General features: G+C 47.1%; 1 protein-coding gene across 9 annotated transcripts; it reads left to right on the top strand.

The window, feature by feature from the left end:
* The first annotated feature begins 6 nt into the window (after positions 1-6).
* Positions 7-26475, top strand: ZSCAN20 (zinc finger and SCAN domain containing 20). 9 transcript variants are annotated; one of them, XM_058718157.1, is made up of 9 exons: positions 64-114; positions 2966-3132; positions 8091-8611; positions 13546-13732; positions 14184-14260; positions 14537-14621; positions 17952-18638; positions 20293-20721; positions 21506-26475. In XM_058718157.1, exons 3-9 carry the CDS (start codon positions 8201-8203, stop codon positions 22759-22761), a joined length of 3132 nt encoding a protein of 1043 aa, XP_058574140.1. In that variant the 5' UTR covers positions 64-114; positions 2966-3132; positions 8091-8200; the 3' UTR covers positions 22762-26475. The 9 variants fall into 9 exon arrangements, with proteins under 9 accessions (XP_058574144.1, XP_058574136.1, XP_058574141.1 ...); XM_058718154.1 differs by having other exon boundaries at positions 2966-3140; XM_058718156.1 differs by having other exon boundaries at positions 92-114; positions 2970-3140.

Below are 26475 nucleotides of genomic sequence, written 5' to 3'. Positions count from 1 at the left end.
TTGCAGTCTTAGACGCTCCCTTCCCGGGTGGCACCGATCGGACTCCGCGTCCCAGCATTCCCTGCGCGAACCCCGGAGCACTTCCGCCCTGTTGTGAAGTGGGTGTCTCGGTGGGTGAGTCCGGGTGGTGGGGCGGGGGCAGCTGAGACTCAGGCTCTGGGCTGGAAGCTTAGGAGGTGGTGGTGTCCTAGAGGGCCAGGGAAGGTGAGAGGGGAGAAAGCAGCTTTTCTTGGCGGGCGGGGGGTGAGGGTGAGGGGCGGCCAGAGGATGGAGCGTCCGGAGATGGGAAGGGTCATAGAGGGGTCGGGGATGAGGAGGGAGATAGAAGGCCCTGGGAGCGAAGACGGTTCTAGAAAGGTATGTAGGTGAGAAGACAGAGAGAGGTTCTGGAGGTAGCAGAGTCCTAGAAGGGTCTGGAAACCACAGAGGGAAGGATAGACGGTTCTTGGGCCCTGGCAAGATGAAGAGAAAAAGGCCGGAGCTTGAAGCCCGACCTTAAAAATGGTGTTCCAGCTTCTACTCGCCCGCCTCGACAGACGTAGCAAATCTGATATCCCCTTACACTTCCTCTAATGGTTGTGACCTCTGGAACCCAGTAGGTGGGACTGGCTATCGTGTTCTGCCCCAAATCAGCACCCGCTTCCCTTCTGCCCGATGCAAGTGAATGGCACCTTCGTCCACTTTAGCGCTCTGGTTCCTCTTGCATTCTTCCACAGCCAGGGATCTTCAGACCTTTCAGTTTCTGTTATGTGTCCTGAATCTGCCCCTTTTCTGGTCAGGGTTTTTGCACAAGGCTTTCATCTTTTCACCTCCCCAGCCTGGAAAAACACATTGTAGCCAGCGTCACCTATTTAACCCACAAATCTGATTGTGCCTTCTGCTTAAAAACCTTCTTTCTCATCACCTGTAGAATTAAGTCCAAACACCTTAGCCCGATAGTCCAGACTTTTCATAAACTCCCTCTGCAGCCGAATCTTGTGCACCCCATGCTATTTGTTTTTTTCGGTTTCTTGGGGAGGCTGTTTGGTTTTCCACCGTTATGTATGCCCTTCTCTCTGCTTAGAGTACACTTTTTCCCACTGTTCTCTGACAAGAGAACCATTCTTCGGAGAACCAGCTAACCAACTTGAGTGTTACTTTGTTCAGTTTACCTTAAGCTGATTAAGTCACCCCCCCCAACCCCAGTTCTCACAGACCTCTTTTACCACTTGCGATCATAATTATCTGTGACTTTTTTTTTTTTTTTTTTTTTTTTTTTGGTCTCTTCCACTAGACTGTAAGCTTATCCAGGACAGGAACAGTTTCTGAGTCACCGCCATTTCTTCATTGCCCAGCCCAGGATAGTAAATACTTGATGTAAATCATGTAAATTGGTAAATACTTAATGAATGTGTGAAAAGTGACCATCCAGGGTGAGCTTTGCTGTACCAGTTTTTTTTTTAATTTTTTAATGTTTGTTTATTTTGAAAAAAAAAGTTTTTTTTGACGTTTATTTATTTTTGAGACAGAGAGAGACAGAGCATGAACGGGGGGAGGGACAGAGAGAGAGGGAGACACAGAATTGGAAGCAGGCTCCAGGCTCTGAGCCATCAGCCCAGAGCCCGACGCGGGGCTCGAACTCACGGACTGCGAGATCGTGACCTGAGCTGAAGTCGGACGCTTAACCGACTGAGCCACCCAGGCGCCCCTTATGTTTGTTTATTTTAAGAGAGAGAGAGCGAGCGAGCCAGAGCGTGAGCAGGGGAGGGGCAGAGAGAGAAGGAGACATAGAATCTGAAGCAGGCTCCAGGCTCTGAGCTGTTGGCACAGAGCCTGATGTGGGGCTCAAACTGACAAGCTGTGAGATCATGACCTGAGCCGAAGTTGGACGCTCAACCGGCTGAGCCACCCAGGCGCCCCTTTTATGCCAGTCTTAAAGACTGCTTCTTCCAGTGGATTTCTAAGGACATGAGGCTTTAGTCTTTTCCTGCCTGTCAGGGCTGTCTTTGCTGGATGCTGATTCAATACCAATGGGAGTTTAAGCCGGGGATGGCAAATACATAGAATGTGTGGTACCACTTTTTCTTCCTGAGTCTGGTGGTCATAGCTAATTAGTGGCAACACATATTGACGTGGGATTCAGATATTGACACGGACAATGCTAAGGACTCTGTCCTTAGCACAGTGACTGAAGTTGGTGCTTTACATGAAGCCTATTTGCTCTCCCTGGTTTAAACCCTTAAATGTTTAAGCAGTAGCCTGGACCATCAGCCAAATACACTGGCTAGCCTTTGGGGGCTCCTAGTTTCTTCTTTGGAAGTCACAGACCAGTCTTGGCCTTTCCCATGGGACTGGGGCAGCTCTCTTACCATCCCACTGTTCAGTGGGTGGGCTTTTAAGTCCACATCCATACTCAATACCCCAGGAGCCAGGAGGCCCCTTAGCTTCTTCCCTGTATTTGTAAAGGGATCCTGACCCAGTCAATACCTATCCCTCATTGCTTAGGGGAATCAGTACGCTTTCTAGGTCTTCCTAGATGGTGGAAGAGCTCTTCCAGAGTATTTAGCTTGAAAGGTGGTAAAGTGACGACAGCCCATGATGACAGAAGCCTATCATCATCCTCTATTTAGTCCTGGTATTTGAAACGATTTTTGAGTTGGTTGCCAATATTTAAAAAGCCAGAGTTCTAGCTTCTCTTGGAAAAAAGTAGGCGGCCTGGGAACTTGGCCAGTGTTCTCTCTGGTGCTATGTAGTTCGTCACAGCCCCTGCTCCACTCATTTACTGATTTACATTGCCTGGCCCCTGTAGCCATTTAAATTTGTAGCCACTGACTTGAGTCTTCCTGCCCCTTTGCTCTATTCTCATCATACTAATTGGGGAATCTGGGCCAAATGCTGAGTACGGTCAAGCTGTAAGCTGCAGTCTTTTATTTATTTATTTTATTAACATTTTTTTTTTTAACATTTATTTATTTTTGAGAGACAGAGAGAGCCAGAGCACGAGTGAGGAAGGGCCAGAGAGAGGAGACACAGAATCCAAAGCTCCAGGCTCTGAGCTTGTCAGCACAGAGCCTGAAGTGGGGCTTGAACCCACGAACCGTGGGATCATGACCTGAGCTGAAGTCAGACACTCAACCAACTGAGCCATCACAGGTGCTCCTGTAAGCTTCAGTCTTGATTGGCAGCTGCAGAGTCCACATGACCTGTCCAGGGTCACACAGCTAATAATGGCAGGAGTGGAACTGGAACCCTGATTAGCTCCCTCCTGCCTTAATGTTCTTTCCACTCTCCTCCCATCTTCACAGGGGTTTGGGTGATTGGCAGACCTAGAGGAATCTATGTGGTGCGGTTAAGAAAAATGACTGGAAAGAACGTATCTTGGCTTAGTCCCAACTCTGCTGCTTCCTAGTTGTGTGACCTTAAGTGAGTCCCTTCACAGAAGCTCAATTCCCTATATGTAAATTGAGGATATAGTGGACTCATACTTTATAGGAGAATTCTATTCTAAAGTTAGCACTCTGACTTTGGGAAATCTCATTTAGCCCAAAATCACAGTCAGCTTGAAAATCCTTTGGCAAGGAGCCATTTAGAAACCAACATGCTGTCTTTCAATAAGCTAACCAGCGCAGCTGGGTTTTCTTGTTTGAATGTCAGATGAAAGAGTTGGCTTGTGTTTAGGGACGCTGCTGTATGAAGCACACTCGGTTCATACTCTGGAGAGAGAGGCTTGAGGGAATTCAGACCAACCTGGGGACCAGGAAAATCCTGCTTATTCTGGAATAGACACATAGCGAACAGAACTGGCTGCACCATTTAAATTATGTGCTTTTTTTTTTTCTTTCTCTTTCTGGTGTTTGCATGCAGTGTAATACACATAAGGTAGAGATCAGTGTAGTGCAACTCCACACTAATGACGCTTGACTTGCTTGCCAGGAGGATTCAGTGAGATTGTGAATGTGGAGCACGTAGCACCAGACCTGGCACCTCATGGGCACTCAGGAGATGGGTACTCTTTGAGATTGTTGATCCTGGTGTGGCCCTGACATTCTTGGTCATCTTAGGACTGAGGGATGCCCTTGTCCTTTCTTTCTCCCAGCTCTGTGTAAAGTCGCCCTGCCATTTGCTGACTGTATTGATCTCCCTCTGGGGATAGGCTGCAATTCCTATCTAAGAGAGTAGCAGGAAAAGCTTTCAGATTTGTATTTGTTTTATATATATATATCCAAGTTAGTTAACATACAGCATAGTAATGATTTCAGGGATAGAATTCAGTGATTTATTACTTACATATAACACCCAGTGCTCATCTCAATAAGTGCCCACCTTAATGCCCATCACCCATTTAGCCCATACTCCCCATCCAACACCCCACCAGCAACCCTCAGTTTGTTCTCTGTATTTAAGAGTCTCTTATGGTTTGTCTGCCTCTCTGTTTTTATCTTATTTTTGCTTCCCTTCCCCTATGTTCATCTGTTTTGTTTCTTAATTCCACATACAAGTGAAATCATGATATTTGCCTTTCTCTGACTGACTTATTTCACTTAGCATAATCCACTCTAGTTCTATCCATGTTGTTGCAAATGGTAAGATTTCATTCTTTTTGATCATGGAGTAATATTCCTTTGTATATGTATACTACATCTTCTTTATCCATTCATCAGTCGATGGACATTTGGGCACTTTGGCTATTGTTGATATTCCTGCTATAAACATTGGGGTGCATGTGCCCCTTTGAATCAGCATTTTTGTATCCTTTGGATAAATACCTAGTATTGCAATTGTTGGATCATAGGGTAGTTCTGTGTTTAATTTTTTGAGGAACTTCCATACTGTTTTCTAGAGTGGCTGCACCAGTTTACATTCCCACCGGCAATACAAAACAGTTCCTCTTTCTCCGCATCCTCGCCAACATCTGTTGTTGCCTGAGTTGTTAATGTTAGCCTTTCTGACAGGTGTGAGGTGGTATCTCATTGTGGTTTTGATTTGTATTTCCCTGATGATGATTGATGCTGAGCATCTTTTCATGTGTTCTTTAGCCATCTGGATGTCTTCTTTGGAAAAGTGTCTGTTCATGTCTTTTGCCCATTTCTTCACTGGATTATTTGGTTTTTGGGTATTGAGTTTGATAAGTTCTTAATAGATTTTGGATACTAACCCTTTATCTGATATGTCATTTGCAAATGTCAGATTTGTATTGGAAACTAACCCTTGAACTTTCAAGTCTTCCCAGAAGAAAATACTTATTATCTGTGGCTCTTGGCTTTGGGACTGGTGGGACTACTAATTGCCTATTTTGTTGTAGTGTTAGTCTCTCTGTGCAGGAGCACAAACTTCTTTGCTTGCTCATTGACGGTCTCTCTCATTAGAAAGTAACTTTCATGAAGGTACAAACCGTCTTTCCCAGTTACTGTTGGCTGTGTAGATACCAGTACAGTGCAGGTACATAGTGGGACTCTGTAAATGACTGGTGAATTAGTCCTTGTGTGAGAGAGTGACACAAATGCTTTTGGACTAGTGCGTGATTAAGGCTGTGACTAAAAAAGAAATTTCATGAAAAGTTCATTCTTTAGCTTAATATAAATGATGGACTTTCCATAGCCCAATAGGCTTTCGAGATACTGGATTTACCATTTTAATTAAAGGCAACAACACTTCCAATGGCCCTGCTATTTATCAGGCATTATGGATACAGAAATGAGTAAGATAGAGTCCTGGCTCTAATAATACAATTTAATGGTCAGAGGTAAGAACAGGTAACTACAACAGTGTAGGATACCACTTTGTAGTAGAGGCATGTGCCAATTGCTTTGGGAATACAGGACTAGAGAAGCGATTCTGGGAAAGCAGGGAATGGGGCAGGGCATGACAAAGGCATGTTAAGGAATTCTTAACAGATGAGGTGACATTGACCTGGTAGCTGAGGGACAAGCAGGAAGTTGTCAGATGGTCATGAGTTGTGTTTGTAGTTCCTCCCTGAGTATGTAGAGGTCTTTAGGACAAGTCTTTATTTTTCATCACCCTTGCCTTGTTCCTGGAGAGTCCAGTCAGATGGCCTAAAATCTAAATACCAGCCCCTCTCCACTCTTAATTTGGCTGTGTCATTCCCATTTGGAAGGAGCTGATAGTTTCCTTTGAGTGGGTGTTTTTATGTCATCTAGATTTGTTGGGAATGACACAAAGAGCTCATTTTTCCAGATCACCCAGCACAAGTGTTGTCAGAGTCTTCCTTGTGTCAAAGAAGCAATCCCAGTTGTCCACTCAATAAGTGTTTTCGGAGAGCCTTCTGTGTGTAGCATCATGCTTGTTGTGGGGGTGGAGGAGGGAAGGGGTAAACTATGTTCCTCATCCTCAGTGAGGCCGTAATCTCTCTGGGGCCACACACATACACTCCCCTCTAATACAACATAGAAAGTGGCAAGTGTGACAGAGATAGAAATAGAAAGGAGGAAAGAATTCCTTCTGACATGAGCTAGAAGTTCATTTAAAAATCTAGTGTGTGCAGAAGGGGATTAGTTATAACCGTTGCTTCATGACACATCACCATCATGAGCTGACTTGTCTGACTGAGCTGATTGTTTACCGAGCGCTGCCTCTGTGTGCTGAGCACTGTACTGGTCAGCTTATGATCTAGTGGGTAAGATAATTATAATCGAGCATGATCAGGTTTGTGGTAGAGAAACGTAGGTGGCATGGAAGCTTGTGGCATAGGAAGGATTGAATCTTGTTTCAGGGCACAGGGAGGGGCTCTTGGAAAGAGTACAATTGACGTTGACACCTAGCTAGGTGAAGAAAGGGAGGACACTTCCTAAAGGAGATGGTCCACAGCATGTGGGAGGTTCCAAGGGCAGCAAGCTGTGTGGCTGGAGTGCCCTGACCAGTGGAACATGGTAAAGAGATGAGGTATAGACTTGGGCAAGGTTCACACTTGATTGTGAAGGATGTGGGAGGTCATCCAAGGGTGTTCAGTAGGAAGTGACCTGGTCCGATTTTGAGCCAGTCTGGTTGTTGTGCGAAGAACTCTGGGTTGGGGTGAGAGGAGAGAAGGCAGGGACATGAGTTAGGAGGCTGATCCAATGAAAAGCATGGTGACTCTCTGGCCTGAGGTGGCAGCATTGGGGGTCTAGATGCTTAGGAGACCAGGAGGCACAGCTTGGTGATGAATTGGATGTGGGGGATGTTGAAGGAAGGTGATCCCTGGGTTTCTGGCATGGGTAACTTTTTTTTTTTTTTTTTTTTAAATATTTTTAAATGTTTGTTTATTTTTGAGACAGAGAGACAGAGAGAGAGACAGAGACAGAGACAGAGTATGAGCAGGGGAAGGGCAGAGAGAGAGACACACACACACAGAATCCGAAGCAGGCTCCAGGCTCTGAGCTGTCCGCACAGAGCCCGACATGGGGCTTGAACTCACAGACCATGAAATCATGACCTGAGCCAAAGTTGGATGCTTAACCGACTGAGCCACCCAGGTGCCCCTGGCATGGGTAACTTGATAGAAGGTGGTGCCTTGGCTGGATGGAGAGCTCCAGAAGAGGGACGGGTCTGTAGGAGAAAATGATGAATTCAATTTGGGGCCCACTGAGTTTGAGGTGCCTAGTAGTCAAGTGGGAAATGTCCTGTAGATGATTGGGTTTGGGGTCTGGAGGCGGGTCCTGGCTGGAGCTTTGGGAGTCATCAGTTTCAAGATGGTGAAAAATGCCAAATGGATGGGTTGGCCAAGAGGGAATGTAGAGTGAGAGGGGTTTTGCAAGGGGAGCACCCTTAAAGGAAAGCTGAAGGTCCGGAGAGAAAGGCCCTGTGGAGGGGGGTGACATTTGGAACCCAACTTGAGGAAGGGTTAGACTGGGCATGTGTAGAGGAAGGAAGGCATGCTGGGGCCAGATTGTGAAGGCCTCGATGCCAGAACATGGCGTTCAGCACATCACAGAGGATTTCGTGCTGTACTGTCCTCCTCCAGCGTGTGCTGGCTGCCAGCTTGGGGGCCAGGTTGTGGTCTGTCTGCCTGCTTGTCCCTATTCCTGTCTGAGTAGCCCTGCTCCGTGCAAAGACAGTGGAAGGTTCGGGGTCCTCTTACTCACATTGTCTGTTGTCCCTTGTCCCTCTGCCTTCAGAGCCTTGGGGAGCATCACCTCTCCCAGGAATCCTTGGAAGTACACACCTTAAATGCAGGAAGACATTGAACGAGGACGGCCCAGCTGAAGCAAGGTGTCCGGAACAGGCCATGGCTATGGCCCTGGAAGCCCGGGCCCGGGCCTCTCCCCGACCGGAACCCGAAGAACTCCTTATTGTAAAGCTGGAAGGGGACTCATGGAGACCAGAGAGCAAACCTGGGGAGGAGGGCTTCGACCCTGGCCCTGAGGCTTCCCGCCGGCGCTTCAGGCAGTTCCGGTACAGGGATGCAGCCGGACCCCACGAGGCCTTCAGCCAGCTCTGGGCGCTCTGCTGTCACTGGCTGCGGCCAGAGATCCGCCTCAAAGAGCAGATCCTGGAGCTGCTGGTGCTGGAGCAGTTCCTGACTATCCTACCCAGGGAGGTCCAGGCTTGGGTGCAGGCACGCCACCCTGAGAGTGGTGAGGAGGCAGTGGCCCTGGTGGAGGATTGGCACCGAGAGGTCCAGGCTGCGGGACAGAGGGTGAGGCGGCGGGGCTATGACTAGATTAATCATTGCCAAAACCATAGTAATAATAATAATTGTTGTTATCATCGACCAACTGACATTTATTGAGCACTGCTGTGTAACAGACACTATCTTCTGTGCTTTCCACCTAATCCTGTTTAATGAGATGGATACCGTTATCCTGATTTTACCAATGAGGAAACTGAGACAGAGAAAAACAGGTAGTTGGCTCAAGGTCACATGGCATTAGACGGTAGAGCCAGGATGTGAATTCAGGCAGGCTGACACTGAAGCCAGCATTCAGAACCACTGCCTAAACTGCCTTTCAGGACCATATTCACGGTGCAGTTGATTTGTATTGTGTTTCACACGTGACAAAGCCTTTTTACATACGTGATCTCTTTGGGTGCTTAAGGCAGTAAGGTAGGTAGGTAGACAGAAGTAGCATTATCCTCCTCATCGTATACACTAAACTAAGGCCCAAAAAGTCAGGTGGCTCACAAAGCGCAGTCAGTCCGAACCAGAGCCTAAATCCAGATCCTGAGGTTCCAAATTCATTGTTCTTTCTGTACATGACAGATGCCTCATGTGCAAGCCATGGGAATTAAAATACCTCTGAGGCATGAGGCTCAAATGAGATAGTAACTGACATTTCTTTTTTTTTTTTTTTTTTTTTTTTTAAATTTTTTTTTAATGTTTATTTATTTTTGGGACAGAGAGAGACAGAGCATGAACGGGGGAGGGGCAGAGAGAGAGGGAGACACAGAATCGGAAACAGGCTCCAGGCTCCGAGCCATCAGCCCAGAGCCTGACGCGGGGCTCGAACTCACGGACTGTGAGATCGTGACCTGGCTGAAGTCGGACGCTTAACCGACTGCGCCACCCAGGCGCCCCAGTAACTGACATTTCTTGAGCACTCACTGTGTGCCAGACACCGTTCTAACCTTTCTGTATGTATTGCTCATCTAATCAGCACAGCTGCCCGATGAGGTAGGTACTGTTATGTCACTGGTTTTCAAGTGGGTAAACAGAGACTCAGAGGTAAGTGACATGTGTAGATTCATATAACTTAAGTGGTAGAGCCAAGATAAGGGAAGTGAAAGCATCGTGGATTTAACACTCATAGTTTCAACAATTTGCAAGAGACTGAAGGCCCATGATATCATTTATAGTTTTTCTAGGGCACGACTTTTGAATCCTGCTTTTGGAGCTGGCATATGTAGAGCAAGTACTTGAACTGGCTGCGGGCTGAGCCAGCCACCCAGAACCTCCATCTCAACATACCCCTGTTCCTTCCCCTTGTTACACGGTCAGTAATTTTTGGGATGTTATATTTAATGATATGTTGTTGGGGGAAATTATAGATTGAGAAGATCTCTTGCAAATGGCAGGGGTTTTCTGTACATCATAAAAGGTGAAGCTCTGTACAGATGTGAGATTGGGGGAAGAAAGGTTTATCGTCCGTGGGTTTGCTTTTTGGATTCTTTTTAATTTTTTAATGTTTATTTATTTTTGAGAGAGAGAGAGAGAGAGAGAGAGAGAGAGAGAGAGAGAGAATGGATGGGGGAGGGGCAGAAAGAGAGGGAGACCCAGAATCGGAAGCAGGCTCCAGGCTCTAAACTGTCAGCACAGAGCCAGACGTGGGGCTTGAACTCACGAACCGTGAGATCATGACCTGTTCTAAAGTCGGATGCTTAATCGACTGAGCCACACGCGTGCCCCTGCTTTTTGGATTCTTTTACAAACTGATTGAAGACACAGAAAACATATGATTTAAAGTTATAGAACTAAGTATGAGAGAGTGTACCTTATTCTAATATACCACCCCACCCTCCCGTATTATTTCTTTTAAAGAAACCATCTATTCGTCTTAAGTGGCAGTGAAAAAACAAATGAACTTGAGACCCAGAATTGAGTTAATTGAGAATTGATTTAAATCAAGGTCTTAATGACTCTTTATCTGTAAAATGAGAGGGTTGGACTAGACCAAAAGTTCTCAAACTATACCCTTGTGAGCTGAGCAGAGGTTGAATTGCTTCTAAAATTGAAAAAAAAAAACAAAACAGGTAATGGAATGTGCTCTATCATGTATTATTTTCCTGTGACTTTTATTTTTATTTTTTAACTTTCTACCTGCTCCTGAGTGCTCACAGATGTCAAAACAAATGGATAAGTAGCAAAGGAGCTCCCCTGCCCCCACATATATGCTTGTGATCTTACATTGCAAGGTACCTGACTCAGTTACATTTTTTGCAAGGAAGACTTTTCCAAGTCTTACTAATGGAATGAAGTATGCTAACTCCGTTCCTCAGAGAGAACCACCTGGAAAAGGCAGCGCTGCTGGGCTAAATGACCTCCAAGATATTTTCCTTAAAGAGACCTCTCAGCTGTGCTCTTGGGTGGGTTTTGGCTTGCTGACTCTGTCGTCACCCTGTTGCAGAAACCCTCTCCCCATTAGGTGCATAGGCATTTTTTTAAAATATATTTTTTAAGTTTATTTTGAGAGAGAGAGAAAGCATGAGTTGGGGAGGGGCAGAGAGAAAATCTTGAGCAGGCTCCACACTGTCGGTGCAGAACCTGATGCAGGGCTCGAACCTATGAACTGTGAGATCATGACCTGAGCCACAGTTGGATGCTTAACCAGCTGAGCCACCCAGGTGCCCCTGCAGAGGCACTTTTTAAAAAAGTAGACTTAATTTTTTAGAGCAGTTTTAGGTTAACAGCAAAACTGAGTAGAAAGTGCAGAGGTTGCTCCTGTACCTCCAGTCCCCATGCACGCACATCATTCCCCACCAGAGTGGCACGTTGATCATGATCGATGAACTTACCTTGACACGTCCTTATCACCCAAAGTCCATAGTTTACATTAGGTGTCACTCTTGGTGTTGTACGTGCTGTGGATTTTGACAAATGTATAACAACATGTATTCACCATTATAGTTCATACAAGATAGTTTCACTGCCCTAAAATCCTTTGTGCTCCGCATATTTATCCTTCCCTTCCCCCAACCCCTAGCAACCATTGATTTTTTTGCTGTCTTCATACTTTCACCTTTTCCAAAGTGTCATATAGTCGGAATCATACAGTATGTATGTAGTCTTTTCAGAATGACTTCTTTCACTTAGGAGTATGCATTTAAAGTCCCTCCATATGTCTGCATGGTTTGATAGCACATTTCTTTTCAGTGTTGAGTAACATTCCATTGTCTAGATGTACTGCAGTTTATTACCTACTGAAGGATATCTTGGATGCTTCCAAGTTTTGGCAATTATGGGTAGAACTGCTATAAACATCCATGTGCAGGCTTTGTGTGGTGCACAGGCATTTTTGATGAATTCTTTACTCATCCCTACTCCAACCAATATTCTACCAGTTTTTTCCTTCTCCTTGTCACTTGAATCTCCTTCTTTCTGTCTACAGTTGCCATCTACGGGATCAAAACCTTTGCATAGGCGTGGCAGTAGTTAGAGGAGCTAGAGCCGGGAGTGAGGATTGTTGTGGAGTCTAGTCCTGCAGTTGCTCTGTAGATTGTAAGATTGTAACTATAACAAAGAGATTTATTTGTTTTTTTCCTTAAATAACCACAGTAGAATGCGGATAAGCACATGTTTGCTCCCTATGAGCCATACAAGACATTGGTGGATGGCCTCACTTGGAATGGATTTTTATGCTCTGGGCCCATACCTGTATATCTTAAGGATAAACATCCCTCTTTTTGAGTGAGGATTGGAGTTTTCCCATCAGCCAAAGGTTTTTTGGAGTTCTGGAAGTTTGGCAAACTCATTAAGTTGCTGAAGGTGGATGTTAATATTTTGAGTCAAAAAATAAGACTCAGAGCAATGTATATAATTGCTACCTTTTGTAAAATAGGGAAGAAGTAAGAGTCTATATTCATAGATGCTTGTGTATAAAGAACCGAAAGGATGCGGAACAGTAGTCACCTGTGGGGAAGAGTAGGGAGAAGGAAGACACTGGGCAGATGGGACAGGGACAGGGTAGGGATGGGGTATTTTCACCAAATGTACCTTTATATTTTCTATTTTTGAACCAGGTGAGCATTGAAAATTACCTTTTGAAAAAATTAAAACACATTTTTTTAAGTTTCTATAATGCAGTGAGGTTGTTCCATTGTTGGGGTTTTAGGGCCAGGAAATAACATCTCTTCCATCTCTCAATTTGGAACCAAATGACAGATAAGAAATGAGCTTTATGATTGGTAATGCTGAGTGGGTACTGTCCTCTCTTAATTGGTTATTCCCTTTTATTATATACATGCCCTGTATTTCTGAGTACTCGTTCACCTGACCTTGAATTTAAGTAGCCACTTCTACTTTCCTTTCAAGTTATAGTGCCTTCTCTTCGCTTCTCCTTGTGTTTGAAGAGTAGATAAGACTTTCTAAAGCAGCACATACTTTTATTGCATTTTAAAATTCCATTTGTAGTTGTTTGTCTCTCCTTTTTCTTACATTTACTTTTGAATTTTCCTTGCCTTCCAGCAGGAATATTTAGAGCAATTATATCCAGTTACTGGTGTATCTGTTTTTATGTTTCCTTTTGTCGTTTAATGTATACCTGGCTAACTTTTATCTTTTTTTGATAACTTAAAAATGAATCAACTTTTGATGTTTAGAGATTAGTTTTTAATGTCATGAAAATTTTACTTGATTTATCTCTTTATGATTCAAAAATGTTTGGAACAGTAGCAGCCTCATTGAGATGCTTGTATAGCTTCCCTGTGTTGAACAAAACATTAGTCATTTGGTGGTATAAGCGCTGGTCTGTTGACTAATGTCAGTCTCATGGCTTTGCTGTCATACTTTGAGTCATCTTTGGATCTTAAAAGAGTCTGTTAACCTCTGGACCACAGCTGTACTCCACAGAATGTTCCCTGCCCTACCGTAATTGGTCTTACTGAACTGACCATTGGGAATTTTGACTGTCTGTGTAGGAATTGGCCTTGTGTGCAGAAGAGACTGGGTCCTTAAAGGCAATGCAGGAATCTCAGCACTGTCCACTGCAGCCAGTGAATCACTGGCCTGAGGGACAGTCCCAGAAGCAGTGGGTGAAGAACTCATGCCCTGACCTTCCCGAGCATCTAGACACCAAGATAGTGCCACACCCCTTGAAAGAAAGTGGTGAGTACCAAGAATCAGGGAATGTCCGGGAGGAGAGGTGAGGGGTAGAGGGGGTAAGGAAGGGTGCACAGGGAGTAGGGATGTGCAGAATTCAAGACGGGGGGTGGATTGGTGTCTGATGGACACACTGGGAAGGAAGGCAGGTAAGCGCTGTGCAAGGAGAGGAAGCGCCCAGCGCTGTTGGCGCCCCACGGAGTCATGCAGCCAGTTCAGGCCAGGGCCGGGGTCACATGGTGATCATAGGAGTGCGAGGTGGCATCTTACACACGGCCCATCTCTCGAGGCAGCTTAGGAGCCAGACGCTCTAAGATGGAAGTAAAAGGGGACATCTGCCCGGGATACCAGGACAGTCCCAGCTTGATGCAAGCATGGCATCTGGAAAGCTGGACCTGGGAGGGGCGGTTTCTTGGGAACCAGAGCTTGGGTTTAGGAGACTTCTTCTTCTCCTCAGCTGTCCTCACTCCCCGAGTCCCTACTCTCCCAAAGACGGGGAGTGTTGGAGATTGGGAGGTGACTGCTGAGTCCCAGGTAAGCTGCTGTTTGTCCCTTCCTTCCTGTCCTTACTCCTCCTGTGCCCTTGCGCCTGTGCCCCTCTCCTCACTCTGGCCTGCCCTCAGCAGAAGGACATATGTCCGGGTATTAGCCTCTGCCCTTGGCCCCCAGTCTGCTGGCCTCTCCACGGTCATGCTGCTCCTTATGACACTGGCCTCACACATGGTATCCCTGCGTCCGTTATCTTTCCCGGGGCCTGGTCGCGTTGCCAGGCCATTTCCAACTGAGGTCCTTGTCTTGTACATCTCACAGGAAGCCCTGGGCCCCAGCAAACACGCTGAGAAGGAGTTCTGCAAGGACCCCCCAGGAGACAGCTGTGGGAACGGCGTGTCCCTGGGTAAGGAAACCGTGCCCTCTCAGGAGGATGTTGTCGGGTTTCTGGTACACTCAGTTCCCAGAGGCTGTTTCATCACTCCCTTAAGACTTGGGGCTCTGCGAAGTCTGGAGCTTCAGACACAGGAAGAACACATGCGCTCTGTGGCCACAGCACTGGTGGCAGGGGTGGAGCATGGGGCGTGGGGTCTGCCCGGATAGAGGCTGGCGGCTGGCTTCCGAGGGCCTGCCCTCTGGGGGTCGTTTCCTCATTTCCTCGGTACACTCAGCATGCTCCTGGGGCTGTCTGAGAAATCCAGTCTTGGCAGCATCAAACAGGGTCCATCTCAGGGGCAGTCCCCAGTGAGCTGAGCCCATGAGACTGATGTACTAAACCACAGTGAGAAGTAAACGTCACGGGGCTCAAAAACCCACACGGCCAGCACCGACTCCTGTTTTCGTAAGTGCGTCTCCACGGGAGCTAAACAAACATGAACCGTTTCCCTGGGGAGCTTGGGTCAGAATGATGGGTTAGACATGAGAGAGGGATAAAGTGGAAGAGACAGTGATAGGCCCGCCTCCTGTCGGTGAGGGGAGACATGGGAAGCTTGTGGGCGCCTTGCCTGACAGCATAACTCCTTTTTTACATAAACCATGATATCTTGGGAAGATAGTGTTCAGCAGAACAAACTTTGGGAAGTGTTGAACCGGGTAATCCTTAAGTTTCTTTTAGCTCTCAACTCTTTTTCATCTAGTTTTCCTTGAATATTTATTTATTACAAAATTTTTAAATGTTTATTTATTTTTGAAAGAGAGAGAGAGAGAGAGAGAGACAGAGCACAAGCAGGGGAGGGACAGAGAGAGAGGGAGACACAGAATCTGAAGCAGGCTCTGGGCTGTGAGCTGTCAGCATGGAGCCTGATGTGGGGCTCGAACTCACGAACTGTGAGGTCATGACCTGAGCCGAAGTCAGATGCTTAACTGACTGAGCCACCCAGGCACCTGACCTTGAATATTTATTTTAATGAAAGGCTTCCTGTTTTTTTTTTTTAATATGAAATTTATTGTCAAATTGGTTTCCATACAACACCCAGTGCCCATCCCAACAGGTGTCCTCCTCAATACCCATCACCCACTTTCTCCTCCCTCCCGCCCCCCATCAACCTTCAGTTTATTTTCAGTTTTTAAAAAAAAAATTTTTTTAATGTTTATTTATTTTTGAGAGAGACAGAGACAGAGCTTGAGTGGGGGAGGGGCAGAGAGAGAGGGAGACACAGAATCTGAAGCAGGCTCCAGGCTCTGAGCTGTCAGCACAGAGCCTGTCATGGGGCTCGAACCCATGGACCGTGAGATCATGACCTGAGCCAAAGTCGGACGCCCAACTGACTGAGCCACCCAGGTGCCCCAGTTTATTTTCAGTTTTTAAGAGTCTCTTATGGTTTGGCTCCCTCCCTCCCTTTTATTTTTTCTTTCCCTTCCCCCATAGTCTTCTGTTAAGTTTCTCAGGATCCACATAAGAGTGAAAACGTATGGTATCTGTCCTCCTCTGTATGCCTTATTTCACTTAGCATAACACCCTCCAGTTCCATCCATGTTGCTACAAATGGCCAAATTTCATTCTTTCTCATTGCCAAGTAGTATTCCATTGTGTATATAAACCACACTTTATCCATTCATCAGTTGATGGACATTTAGGCTCTTTCCATAGTTTAGCCATTGCTGAAAGTGCTGCTGTAAACATTGGGGTACAAGTGCCCCTAAGCATCAGCACTCCTGTATCCCTTGGGTAAATTCCTAGTAGTGCTATTGCTGGGTCATAGGGTAGATCTATTTTTAATTTTTTGAGGAACCTCTACACTGTTTTCCAGAGCGGCTGCATCAGTTTGCATTCCCACCAACAGTGTAAGAGGGTTCCCGTTTCTCCACATCCTCTCCAGCATCTATAGTCTCCTGATTCATTTATTTTAGCCACTCTGACTGGCGTGAGGTGATATCTCAGTGGGTTTTGATTTTTATTTCCCTGATGAGGAGTGACGTTGAGCATCTTTTCATGTGCCTGTTGGCCATCTGGATGTCTTCTTTAGAGAAGTGTCTATTCATGTTTTCTGCCCATTTCTTCACTGGATTATTTGTTTTTTGGGTGTGGAGTTTGGTGAGTTCTTTATAGATTTTGGATACTAGCCCTTTGTCTGATATGTCATTTGCAAATATCTTTTCCCATTCTGTCGGTTGCCTTTTAGTTTTGTTGGTTGTTTCCTTTGCTGTGCAGAAGCTTTTTATCTTCATGAGGTCCCAATAGTTCATTTTTGCTTTTAATTCCCTTGCCTTTGGAGATGTGTCAAGTAAGAAATTGCTGTGGCTGAGGTCAGAAAGGTTTTTCCCTGCTTTCTCCTCTAGGGTTTTGATGCTTTCCTGTCTCACATTCAGGTCCTTTATTTTTGTGAATGGTGTAAGAAAGTGGTCTAGTTTCATCCTTCTGCATGTTGCTGTCCAGTTCTCCCAACACCATTTGTTAAAGAGACTGTCTTTTTTCCATTGGATAGTCTTTCCTGCTTTGTCAAAGATTAGTTGGCCATACGTTTGTGGGTCTAGTTCTGGGGTTTCTATTCTATTCCATTGGTCTATGTGTCTGTTTTTGTGCCAATACCATGCTGTCTTGATGATTTTAGCTTTGTAGTAGAGGCTAAAGTCTGGGATTGTGATAAGGCTTCCTGTTTTGTTAGGGCTGGGAGCTGTTGGGACAGCAGTCCTTTCTTTAGACATTGCAAAGTGTTTTAAAAAATAAGGAAATATATTTTCTCACGTTTTTGGACGTTGAGAGGAGGACATGCTCCAATCACAGTACAAAGTGGTTCCGCAGTGTCACGGCAGACCCTAGGTTCTTTTTCTCTCCTCTGCCGTCCTCAGTGTCAGCTTTGCACTAAAGTTATCATGTGTCATAATCAAAAGATACATGCCAATGGCAGTTGGGCTCACAAGTTTCCTAGTGAGAGAGACTCTCTCTGTCTCTCTCCCTGTCTCTTACACACACACACACACACACACACACACACAGTGAATGAGTGAGAGAGAGGGAAACCTTTCCTCCAGCCATTAAATTCATTCTGCTTGGGCTAGTTTAGGCCACGTGCCCATCTGTGGACCAGTAACACTCACTCTTTGTATGATATGTTTCGTAGCAACAACAAAGAAAGCAAATGAACAGAGCAAACTGGTCAATTAATGTCGGGAATTGGCATGGGAATGTCTGAATAGCTGCGTGCACGGCAGTGCTCCGTTCCAGGGGCAGTTTGGACGAGCACTCTGCTCAGTGTGTCATTTGTACTTAATCTTTTCTTTTCTTTCTTTCTATTAGGGGCTCCAGTTTCCAAACCAGGTATCAACTGCCAGCGAGAGCAAGGACCAGGATTTTGGCGTCCGAACTTTATCAATTCTGGAAAGAGGAACACTGCAGATTATACCTTGGATAATGAGCAAACAAAACCAGCCCAGGCATCGGCCTGGAGAGATTCCAGGGCCTGGGAGGAACAACACCAATGGGACACAGAGGACATGAAGGTGTCGGGTGTGCACTGGGGCTATGAGGAGACCAAGACTTTTCTGGCAATTTTGAGTGAGTCTCCTTTCTCTGAAAAGCTCCGGACTTGTCACCAGAACCGCCAGGTTTACCGGGCCATTGCGGAGCGGCTGAGGGCAAGGGGCTTCCTGCGGACACTGGAGCAGTGTCGCTACAGAGTCAAAAACCTCCTGCGGAACTACCGGAAAGCCAAGAGCAGCCACCCACCAGGGACCTGCCCCTTCTATGAGGAGCTGGAGGCCCTGGTGAGGGCGCGGACGGCCATCAGAGCCACCGATGGCCCAGGAGAGGCTGTGGTGCTCCCCAGGCTGGGGGACAGTGATGCAGAGATGGATGAACAGGAGGAAGGGGGCTGGGAGCCTGAAGAGACAGCAGAAGATTGTAATGGTGATGACCTGGCCACTGATGAGTCTGTCCAGGAGCCCAGGATTCCAGGGGGCCCAGCTCTGTTCCAGAGTCGTATTGGTAAGAACAAGGGGGTTTAGTGGATCCTGACTCCAACTCTCCTACCAGCCAAACCTCTGCTCCCTGAGTTCAGGGCACAGACTGGATCGCAAGTCCAGATTGATGCCACTGGTGTTAAGTTCCTTAGATTGTCCTCAAACTCCTACTCTTTCCTTCTATGATCAATTTCCTAGAATGAGTTTTCTTAGTTATAGAAGCAAACTTTTAAAAACTTAAGGGACCTTAAAGAGCTAATTCAGTATTAGTTGACCCTTGAACGATGCAGGGCTAGAGTATTGATCTCTGCTTGTTTGATCGATGCACATTCAACTTTTGACTCCCGACAAACTTGACCATTGGTAGCAAACTATGGACCAGAAGCCTTACTGATAATATAAATAACATGTATTTACATGTTATATGTATTGTATATTCTTACAATAAAGCAAGCTAGAGAAAAGGTGTTGTTAATATCATAAGAAAATACATTTACACTACTGTATTATATATATAAAAAAATCTGTTCTATAAGTGAATCTGTGCAGTTCAAACCCATCAACTATATTTGCCAAAGTGTGTCACTAGGAGTATGGATGGTCATAGTGTTACACGAGTGTTCCTTTTTTTTTTTTTAAGTTTTTAATGTTTATTTTTTTTGAGAGGGACAGAGACAGTGTGACTGGGGTAGGGGCAGAGAGAGTGAGAGAGAGAGAATCCCAAGCAGGCTCCATGCCACCAGCACAGAGCCTGATGTGGGGCTCAAACCCACGAAACTATGAGATTATGCCCTGAGCCCAAACCAAGTGTCGGACGCCTAACCGACCGAGCCACCCAGGTGCTCCACACGAGTGTACTTTTAAGTTTAATGTGCATGAGAACATCAACTTGTGATTTTACGGTGAATTTAGGTAAGGAAAGATACTGAGTGAAGTTTTTAATATATAACAGAAATCATAACAGTATATAGGTGAACAAGTGATGTTTGAGAAACACCCCGTCATTGTAAAAGTGGAAAAACACTGAAGCCCAAGAGATGGAATGTCTTATGTAAAGTTACACAGTGAGGTAGGGGCAGAGTCAGGATCAGAGCCCAGAGTTCCTGCCTCCATCTTTATGTAGTTTTCCTCTCCACGATGCTGCCTCCCCAGGCTGCATCATTTACCTGCTGAGGAACTGAGAACAGAACACTTCCTGTTCATTCCTCCAAAAAGAGGAAAGGGCATCCTTAGTTGGGTGCTCTTGTAACATTATTTGAGTTACATTTCTGTCTAGGGACTCTCAGTTCCCTTGTTTGTTCAGAAGAAAGTTCATAAAATAAAACTAGAGGATATGTATTGAATGGATATAGAGAAAGTCTCTTAGAACCCAATTACAGGCCTTTCCCCACACCAGTCAACTGAAGCCAGAAGTGGGGTCACCTGGCATAATATGGCCACCTATATCTTTTTCAACTAAGACTCAAGAGTTAATGCAAGGTCTTAGAATTGGGTGGGGGTGGGAGGCTCTGGCACACCCCTGAGAAGCAAGGGAATATTCTTTGCTGGTGCCCCAGGTGCCTGGGAAATTTCTCCGTTGCCTGTGTTCTAGGCATGTATTGGAACGGGGGCCCCTGATCCCTGATGACCTGGGCTAGTCTCATTATGCCTCACAGTTCTGAACTCTTCACTCCCGACAGCAGGTGTGCACTGGGGCTACGAGGAGACCAAGGCCTTCCTGACCATTCTCAGTGAGTCCCCATTCTCTGAAAAGCTTCGCACGTGCCACCAGAACAGCCAGGTTTACCGGGCCATTGCAGAGCGGCTGTGTGCACAGGGCTTCCTCCGGACACTGGAGCAATGTCGGTACAGATTCAAAAACCTCCTTCGAAGCTACCGGAAAGCCAAGAGCAGCCACCCACCAGGGACCTGCCCCTTCTATGAGGAGCTGGACTCACTGATGAGGGCACGGACTGCGGTCAGAGCCATGGGAACCCTCAGGGAGGCAGCGAGTCTCTCTAGGTCTGGGCAGAGCAGTATTGAGGCTGACGACCAGGAGGCCTGGGAGGAGATGGCAGGTGAAGTTGGCCTCAAATCTCCCACCCTGTGTCCAGACACCCCAGACACTGGTAAGCCTGGAGTAATTCGATGTCCACCAAATCCACAGGCATGAGAGATTAAGGGGGCCAGATCATTATCATTTGCCTCTGAACTACAAGAGAGGGTGGAATTGACCAGGAAAAGCATTTGTGATTTGCTTAGTGTAATTGCCCAAATGAGAGAAGTAGTCAGGTCTTGATTTTACTGGGATTTTTTGGTAAATTACAGAGTTTATTCAATTTCTCATGATAAGAGGCTATATGGAATGTACTAGGAGAGGGAGGTGTTCCTTATTGAGTAGAGGGATGGGGAAGTTGGCCAGAGAGACTGACTAGCTGATTGTGTGTGTGGCCTGGGCCTCATGGCTCCCTTGGCAGGGTCACCATGTTCCAGGCTCTGTTCTCTGCTTTGCAGGTCACACATTTATATATGCACCGGAACTTGAGCAGTTTCACGTTAGTCACATCATAAGATGTGAGATAGAAAATATAAGATATATGGGGCGCCTGGGGGCTCCGTCGGTTAAGCGTCCGACTTCAGCTCAGGTCATGATCTCATAGTCTGTGAGTTCGAGCCCCACATCGGGCTCTGTGCTGACAGCTCAGAGCCTGGAGCCTGCTTCAGATTCTGTCTTTCTCTCTCTCTCTGCCCCTCTCCCTGCTCACACAGTCTCTCTCTCTCTCAAAAATAAACATAAAAAAAAAAAAGAAAATATAGGATATCATTGTAGCTAAATTTGTAAGACACAAGATAAGATATATAAGTAGATATTAACTAATGAACGAAGAAAACTGCATTTCTGTGTATTTTCAGGTTTTGAGATGAGGCATAAGGACGAAGACCAGATTTCAGAGCAAGATATTTTTGAGGATTTGCCTGGAGCCTTATCAAAATGTACTGGAGAGGATATTTGCCACCCTCATGACTGGGGGCAAGACAGTGAAAATGAAGGTGGAGGTGAAGGGCAGTGGGGAAATCCCCCCCAGGAGCAGTGGGAAGAATGTTCTTCTGAAGATGACTTAGAAAAACTTATTGACCACCAAGGCCTGTACCTGGAAGAGAAACCCTACAAGTGTGACACATGTGTGAAAAGCTTCAGTCGGAGCTCGCACTTCATTGCCCACCAGCGGATCCACACAGGCGAGAAGCCTTACAAATGCCCTGAATGTGGGAAAGGCTTTAGCGATCGTTCCAACCTCAATACCCATCAGAGAATCCACACAGGAGAGAAGCCCTACAGGTGCCTTGAGTGTGGGAAAAGCTTTAGCGATCACTCCAATCTTGTCACCCACCAGAGAATCCACACAGGGGAAAAGCCCTATAAATGTGGGCAATGTTGGAAAAGCTTCAACCAGAGCTCCAACCTCCTGAAACATCAGAGAATCCACGTGGGAGGCAATCCTGATCATTGCTGCGAGGCAGGGGAAACCTTTGGCCAAAGCCCATCCTTCAGTGCTCCCTGGAGGAACTCTACAGAAGAGACATCTCTTGAACAACCTCAGAGTGCCAGCAAGAACTTGAATTCTGGCCCACACGGCACCAGCTCAGGGGAAAAGCTGTATCCGTGTCCCGAATGTGGAAGAACCTTCTCTAAGAGCTCTGCCCTCATTAGTCACCAAAGGATCCATACGGGAGAGAAGCCGTATGAATGTGCTGAATGTGGGAAAAACTTCAGTAAGAGCTCCACGCTGGCTAACCACCAGCGAACCCACACGGGGGAGAAGCCATACACATGTGTGGACTGTGGGAAGGGCTTCAGTGAGCGCTCCAAGCTCATCACGCACCAGAGAGTGCACACGGGAGAGAAACCCTACAAATGCCTTGAGTGTGGCAAGTTCTTTCGTGACCGTTCCAACCTCATTACTCACCAGCGGATTCACACGGGAGAGAAGCCTTACAAGTGCAGAGAGTGTGGGAAATGTTTTAACCAGAGCTCCAGTCTCATTATTCACCAGAGAATCCACACTGGGGAGAAGCCCTACAAGTGCACAGAGTGTGGCAAAGACTTCAACAATAGCTCCCACTTCAGCGCCCACCGGAGAACCCACGCAGGAGGGAAAGCATCGTAGGAGGCCCCCCGCCCCCCGTCACGGCAAAGAGATACACGCATATTGAAATATCCCCAGAGCGTAAGATGTGTGCTAGGAGCTTTCCAAATTCTTAAGCTTGGTGTGTACCCAGGCAAGTTATCTTGGCCTAATCCAGGTTATTTGGAAGTGAATTACAGATGCTAAGGGTCTGGATTTGAAGGCACTTCTCTTAAGTGTAAGTTGTTTTTCTCCTGTAAAAAAACCCTGTGCAATCCTCAGGCCCTCCTTATATTTGCTGTCACGTGAGGACTTGATCAGTGTTTGAGCCAAACTGGTCATGTAGGAGTTTAGAGGTACATCAGGGGTCCCGAGCAGTGAGTCCAAACCTCGCTGTGCCTTCACACTGTCCACAGGTACACGTGTTCTGTTGGCACACATCAGCAAATTCTCACGTGGCGGATTTCGGTTGGGGTGTATCCGTACAGGAGAGCTTTAAGACTGGCGAGAGAGGGCATAATTGGGAATCAGTGGCTTAAAGCAGACCGCCATGACCTCAGCAAAGAGGAGGAACCTCAGTGATGTCCTTGATAAATTATTAACAATAGCAAAAGTAGCTGGTATTTATCGAGCATTTACTCTGGCAGGCTCCGTGCTAAGCACTTTGTGCACATCATCTCATCTCCTCCTCACAGCGGTGCCGGGAGATAGGTACTAATAGTGTCCCCATTTCCCAGAGGAGAGAGCCGAGGCTTGGGAAAGCCAAGTAACTTGCCTGGTGGCGCATCTGAAAATGGCAGAGGCAGGCTTTAACCAGATCTGTCTCTGGAGCCTAAGGTATTCCTGACCATTCTCCTGAATCCCCTTCTGCATTAGGGCAGGTAACTCAGGTGTGAGGATCCCAAAGCACTTTGTGGACCACATTTCCTACTAAAATTCCTTTATGAATTCTCCTTTTAGCAAATAGGGAAACCGAGAATCCCTAAAGAGCGGAGAGCCTGGGATGGTCTGAACCGGCAATGCTTTGAGCAAGGCTGAGCTATTATTAAAGCACTTGCTGTGGATTTCTATCTTTGCAACAATATGGGTGAGAGATACAGGGGGTTGAGACAGGGACGACCTGTAACCACAGTGATGTTTCTCCCCATGAGATACTGCTTTGGGGAAGGAAATGGGGTTTGAGAATTTCCCTTTCCTCAGGGAGTCAGTCCTGCTCAAGTTAGACTTGGCTGAACTGAACGTTAAGCCTTACAGGAACTTGGGCCTCTAGTTTTGCCTCCCCGGGCCTTTCCCTGTTGGCGGAAGCTGTGTTTCTGATGGCCATGCCATGGCTGATTGAGGGGAGGTGGGAGGAGTTGGTGTGCTCCCACTGAGAGGGCACTGAATGCTGTCCTGCAGCCCAGCTGCATGGCACAATTTCATCCTGTGAGAAGGAGCGTGAGGCAGTCGGGTCCTCACATGCTGAAGAATGCAGCGGTCAGGACCTATGGGTGCCCTGGGTTCTCCCTGCTTTATCCCGTTCCGGCACCCCCGGTCGGGGATAGCTCCCTGCCTCCAGGCTGCAAAAAGGAGTTTGTGTTTAGTCACTTTGTGGAGAAGGGTAACCCCCTTTGGGGACGGGGGTGCAGAGCTTTGAAGTACTGAGTGGGTGCGGGTGTGGTGCGAAGCCACAGGCTGCTGTCTGAACTTCCGTCCTGGGGCTGCTGCGGATGGCATTGGCTTCCCAGTGTGTACGTGCCCGGGACTTCCAGATCTGTCTCCTGCCCTGGGCTCTCCTCTTAGGAGCCCGGTCTCCTCCCTGCCAGTCCAACCTGAGTGACTCCGGGGCCTCTCTAGCCACCCATGCCCCGCCTCCCCCCCACGCACTGTGACCCCTTGCAGCCATCTTCAGCCTGGGCCCATCCATTGGGCACGCACGTTACGTCCACACTGGCCCACAGAGCAGCCTCCTTCACACAACGCCGGTGAGGCACACACAGTCAGACTCCTACAGACTCAGGGCCCCAGACACGCTCTCCCTCCTAAGGGCATTTTCCAGTGGGCCGTGGTTCCCCGGCACTGGGCAGTCTTCCAGTGGAGCCTACGGTCAGAATGAATGTGGTGAAGCATCCCCTTCTCTCAGTCTTGATGCCACCTCTCCTTCCGATGCTCCTTAGTGTCCTCTCTGAGCAGCAGACACCAGTGTCGAGCCCCTGCCCAGGCTGCGACTGGAGGCTCGTGCTACATGTAGCGCGAGGTCAGGGAAGGCCTAGCAGGAGAGGGGTTCGAGTTGTGCCGGAGTCCAGGGGGCAGCCGCTGCTTCCCAGGCTCCTGCTGCTGTCTCTCCCGACATCACCACTACCACTACCGTGTCTTTAGCGCCATCTTTTCCGTCACTCTGACTAGAGGCAAACCTGGAACTATCTCCACCTCCCTCTACTTCCCCGCCCCACGCTGGGGACCTCACTGCCCTCTGGTGCACTTCCCACCCGGTCCCTGTCAGAACCCTGGGAGGAGCCTGCGCCCGGTGACCCTGCCCTGTGCTGCCCGGAGGAAGAGGCCCCTCTTCTCAGTGTGGCTCAGGCTCCCCGCTTCTCAAGGCTGAGAGCTGCTTTGTTCTAAGAGCCACTTAGCTGAGTCAAGAGCGTCAGAACGGGCAAGGGCAGGATCCAGTTGAACAATTTTACCTCCACACAGTGAACAGGTAGAATAAGGGTCCACACAGACATCACGTTTCTAATGAGGGTGCGGTGAGGGATTCCCTTGATACGGGAACCATTCTGATCCTGTCTGCTATTACGTAATACTTTCTGAAGTCACATTTATTTTTCACATTTTCATTGTTGGAAAAGACTCCATAACGGTGGTGCCTAGAGGGTGAGGAAGGGAGAAAAAGGAAACACAGTGTGCCTCTAAGGCTGGTTCTGGATCAGCATTACAGATTCATGTGAGCCCAAGCAGGAGAGGAGCCTTGGGCAGCAGTGACTGAGCCACTGGCACTGGAATCTCTTGGGAGTCACCGGGGCTCAGGGAGCCCTACTGTGGTGCCAAGTGACAAATATAACACCCGGGGGAAAGAACTCCCCTTCTTTCTTCAATGTAGAACATGGCCTGGCCTCAGTTCTTTGGGGAATCCACAGACCACAGAGAAGCTTCTGCAAAGTTAGAGGCAATGGAGATGAGCATGAGGGTCAAGGGCATGTCCTGGTGATGGTGAGGAGCTACTTTGAGACCCTCACTCCAACTTCACCGGGAAGGGGGGTGGGCAGGGCAGGAGAATACCCCTATAGACAGCAGCCGACAAGGAAAAGCTTGTTCACGACCATATATGCAGCCCCTGACCCAACCCCACTCCTGAAGTTTCCCAGAAACAGAGGAGGTGAGGCAAGCCGGGCTGGAGGTCACGCTAAGCCCTTCTGGCACATCCCGGGCATTTTCTCCAGGGACTTTCCTTGAGCAACTAATTTCTTATGAAAACTAGACATTGGTGATTGATCTTAGTGACTGTGAAATGAAAATGGGATAAATTTTGGCCACCAGGAGGCTCAGAGGTTCAAGATCCAGTTCCAAAAACTGAGCAGGCCCTTTTGGTTAGCAATTTGTGCATCGATCCCTGACTTCATTTTGTCTGGCTTTGTTTTCACTTCCTTATCTTTTACTATTTTCTGTTTTTTTTGGTGGTGTTATGTACATCTCTTAAACCTGGTCAAATCCTATTTTGGGATGCAGTGGCCTGATGAATTAATAAATTATTCTGATTAAACAAAGAAAAAATAA

This window comes from Neofelis nebulosa, chromosome 2, assembly GCF_028018385.1.
Source record: "Neofelis nebulosa isolate mNeoNeb1 chromosome 2, mNeoNeb1.pri, whole genome shotgun sequence".
NCBI classification, from domain to species: domain Eukaryota; kingdom Metazoa; phylum Chordata; class Mammalia; order Carnivora; family Felidae; genus Neofelis; species Neofelis nebulosa.
This window is presented reverse-complemented; position numbering and strand designations above follow the sequence as displayed.

Coding starts and splice junctions, on each gene's coding strand:
- ZSCAN20 (XM_058718153.1), top strand. CDS start 8,201: ATGGCTATGGCCCTGGAAGCCCGGGCCCGGGCCTCTCCCCGACCGGAA. Junction 8,612..13,545: donor TCCAGGCTGCGGGACAGAGG/GTGAGGCGGCGG, acceptor CTGTCTGTGTAG/GAATTGGCCTTGTGTGCAGA. Junction 20,722..21,505: donor TCCAGACACCCCAGACACTG/GTAAGCCTGGAG, acceptor GTGTATTTTCAG/GTTTTGAGATGAGGCATAAG.